The following is a 3,708-nucleotide window of genomic DNA, read 5'->3' as shown; positions in this document are numbered from 1 at the left end:
ACCAAAAGGAGTCTATGATCCTGTGGCTGCTGGCTTTGGAAGCTCCCTGTGCACTCACACTCCATCTGTGTGCTCCCTCCAGAGCAGCCTCCAAGCCCCTGGGTGAGCTCAGGTCACTTTTTCACTCCAGCCTACAGTGCTGCAGCTGGTCCAAGCCTATCAGCCCCTGCCCTAGGTCTGGCTGAGGGGTGGGCTCCCTGCTAAGCCTGGTCACTAAAACACCCAAAGGAAACTAAACCCAAGGAGCATAAAAACCCCAGGAGCAGCAGCAGGGATAACCGAGGAGCACGAGTAAAGTGTCTCAGCAATCCAGCTCCCAGAAGCTGCCAGCAGCACTCGCCCAGCCCCTGCTGACAATTAATCACATTGTCACATGCCTATTGAAACAAAGGGACAATTAGTCCCCGGGCAGCATCCACCCCTCCCTTGAAAGCACCGAGGCTGTGCCTGGGCTGGCAAAGCTTAGGAGGCAAAGCAGCACACCAGCTATTGGCTCCTGCAGTTTGGAGGCTTTGGGGAGCAGGCTGGCAAGGAGAACTGCTCAGCTGGGGAGGTACCCACAGCAGCAAACCTCAGATGGGCCCTGGCTGCATTTCCCCAGCTCACCCAGCAGAGGAAATGAGGGGGGTGGCTCTGCTCCTTTGGAAGGGCTCTCAGGGCTGCCACCCACCAGGCAGGGCATTGGTTATGGTGGCTGGCAGAGAGTCAGGGTCATCCTCTTGGAAGGACAGGAAATAAAGGGCAGCTCAGAGAGGAAACCCAGAGGGATCTAGTGGAGCAATAACCATCATCACCCTCGGGTGCTGGATGCCCCCCAGCAGCACAGGGGCACACAGAGCTCCTCGAGATGGTGCTGGGTTGGGCAGCCTGGGGGGGGATTTCCACCAACCCCCCCTCCCGAGCCCTTTGGTGGGGCAGGTTGCAGCATTTTGCCATCACTCATCCTGGCTGTGGTTTCATGACCTCAGCTGCTACCAAAAAGGGGCAGAGGGAGCTTAGGGACAGAATCATATTGCCTCTGAAGGATGCCCTGAGAGGCTGGGGCATCTTGCAGCCGTGATGCCCCATCCCACCACCCCACTGCCAGAGCACCTCACCACTCTATGAATCTCCAGATTCTCACACTTCCTCAAGGAGAGATCCTTTCTGCCAGCGAGGTTAATTAACACTGACCTGCAGGCCATGATTAGAAGCCAAGATGTGCTTTCTCCTGCACCATCTCCCCACATCCTGCTGTCTGAAGGAGAGGGATGGCTGGGGAGTGGAAGCTGGGCTCAATCTATTCTTCCTACTGCTCAGCACAATCAGGCAAAATATTTTTAGAAGGGACAGTGAGAAAATAACCACGAAGGGCTGTGTCCCAGGTCCATCAGGAAGCCAGAGCAAAGCAGGAGGCAGAGGTCTGAGTTGAAGCTATCGCCCTCCCCCCAAATAAAAAGAATGAGCTGGAACCCTGAGCAAACTTTGCTGAAAATGCTGAAATACTGTTTCATTCTCCTGGCTATCATTTAGGTTGAAAATATAGCAGGAAGTCTCTTCCAGCTGAACTCGTTCCTCCTAATGACAGTTAATAACAATGATTGCTGTTCAGATTGAAACTGCATTAATACAAACTTCAATTTAAACAGCAGCATCTTTGCCTAATGCCAAGAGGTTTATGTGATGCATAATCAGCTCTTCTAAAAAGTGTCACATTCTATGCCCCAGCCTTTTAATCAAGGAGTAGTCAAATAAAGTGCAGAAACAATGAAAAAAAAACCTGGAATACAGTGATTCAATATCACTCAACATCCTTTTCTGTGTGATGTTTTACTTATCTGGCCAGTGTCAGAAGGTGGCCACTCTCAGTTTTCCCTTTTGGGCTGAAAATTAAGTGTTTCAAAGAGCTAGAGCTTTAACTGGGGCAGCCAAAGTGTCCCATCTGAGAGGATTCAAACATCCAGCCCTAGTTTCACCAGAAAAGATGATTTCAATGCAGCCAACTCTGAGTGGAAGGCATTGGGTGCAGATCTGACAGCAAGGGATCTTGTTTTCCAAATGAAATGGGTGTGAAAACACATGAAATTTGCCTTTAATAAAACTAAGCCCAACCACACATTTATTAAACTATATAAAAGAGAGACAAGCAGATCTCCCCAGGCTTCCTGCCCCCACTTCAGGAGCTGCAGACTTGGAGGCAAATGGAAAATCGGCTGGAATGCAACGTGGATTAGCAGAGGCAGGTAGGGCTGGATTGATTTAGTGCCTTCTAGATTTTTTAGACAAATAGATAGATGTCATCTAGCTGCATTTTAACAAGCAGCTGAGCTGGCGTCGCGTGGTTAATTATTAGTACATCTGGAGAAGAGGGAAATTAGGACAGGAGCTAGGAAATGGATAGGGAGCTCAATAATGGGGGGAAAGAGGAAAAAAGTAAGAATAGCAGCTTATGGTGAGGTTGGGAGGAGTTTAGATGGAGCTCCTCCAAGGTCAACGTCAGGACCTTGCTTGTTAAATGTTTTCATGAAGGTTTTCAGCCCCCAAAACCTTGGGCACAGCCAAAAGGCCAAACCAGGAGCAAAGACATGGGCTGGTGTTTGATTCCTGCCGTGCCTGAGGAAGCAGGACCTGTAATTAAGCAGTGGTTTTTCAGGGAAAGGCCTCACTTGGTGATGGAGTTCTCCACTTGGCGTGGCTCAGCTGAGCTCCAGCTTTCAGAGTCACAAAAAAAAAAGCTTTTTTTCCTGAGTTTGAGTCCCTAAATCACCTGTTTCCACTCGTTAAGCCAGTTATTCCTTCTCAACTACAGAAAAGGGAAAAGCCCAAGCGATAATTCAGCGGAATCATTTGTAACAGCAGTGGGAATAATGAATAAATGCCTATTTTTAATTCCTCTTCCTGCTGTGCCACCGCTTTCTCTTTTCAGGTTTTATTAAGCCAGCCCTCCCATTTTGAAGCTGCAGCTTTGCCTTTCATCGCTCGGTGGGTTTCCAGCTCTGCCAGATGTTAACAGCTGAGACAGGAGAGGTCCAAACACAAAGACTGGCTTTGGGGAGTCTACCCAGGGTTAACACAGCTATGAACTTCTCTAAAATAAGGAGCTCTGCTCCTCTGGGTTCTATAGAAGAGCAGAACCAAAAATAAAACCCCAATAAATATTTTTCCCCAGTCATAAGATGAAGGTTTATCCTGCTAAAACTTGACTAAAGGTTTCATTCCAGGGAGGGAAGAAGGAAATCACTTATTCCAAGTCCACACAGCTCTCCCCAGAGCCCCCAGACCCCCCCAGACCCCCGAGCCCCCCCCGCCTGCCTGCTCAGCCCCCCCAGGCAGGAAGCAGAGCCCCCTGCTCCAGCCACATGCCGCGGCCACCGCTTACCCGAGGCGAGGAGGAATCCACCCCCGGCTTGGTAGGAGCGAGGGCTGACGAAGGGCACCCCACAGACCAGCAGCAGCCCCCCCACCAGCCCAGCAGAGACAGCCAGCAGGATGAACGCCGTCCAGAAGCCTCTGTACACTGCAGGGAAAAAGAGCAAAGTCAAGGGAAGGGAGAGGAGAAGGTGGTCGCTTCAGGCCAGGCTCGGCTCCTGCTTCAGCAGCAGCAGAAGGAAGAACCTCAAGGAATGACCAAGAAGGCCAATGGCAGCCTGGCTGGTAGCAGCACTGGTGTGGCCAGCAGGAGCATCCCCCTGGACTGGGCACTGGGGGGGCTGAAAATCAAAACCTGGG

General features: G+C 50.9%; 1 protein-coding gene across 1 annotated transcript in view; it reads right to left on the bottom strand.

Annotated features, from left to right (window-relative positions):
- Window positions 1-3,358: 3,358 nt before the first annotated feature.
- LOC103773654 (transmembrane protein 182-like) overlaps window positions 3,359-3,708 on the bottom strand; it is a gene marked incomplete at its 3' end in the record, with an annotated part of 8,286 nt that continues 7,936 nt past the window's right edge. Inside the window, exon 4 of the mRNA XM_008941029.1 lies at window positions 3,359-3,496. Coding sequence (XP_008939277.1) covers window positions 3,359-3,496 — 138 coding nt within the window. The remainder of the gene's footprint in view (window positions 3,497-3,708) is intronic.

This window comes from Merops nubicus, unplaced genomic scaffold (assembly GCF_000691845.1).
Source record: "Merops nubicus isolate BGI_N331 unplaced genomic scaffold, ASM69184v1 scaffold29445, whole genome shotgun sequence".
NCBI lineage: Eukaryota > Metazoa > Chordata > Aves > Coraciiformes > Meropidae > Merops > Merops nubicus.
Note: the sequence above shows the minus strand (reverse complement) of the source record. Positions and strands in the feature narration are given on the sequence as shown.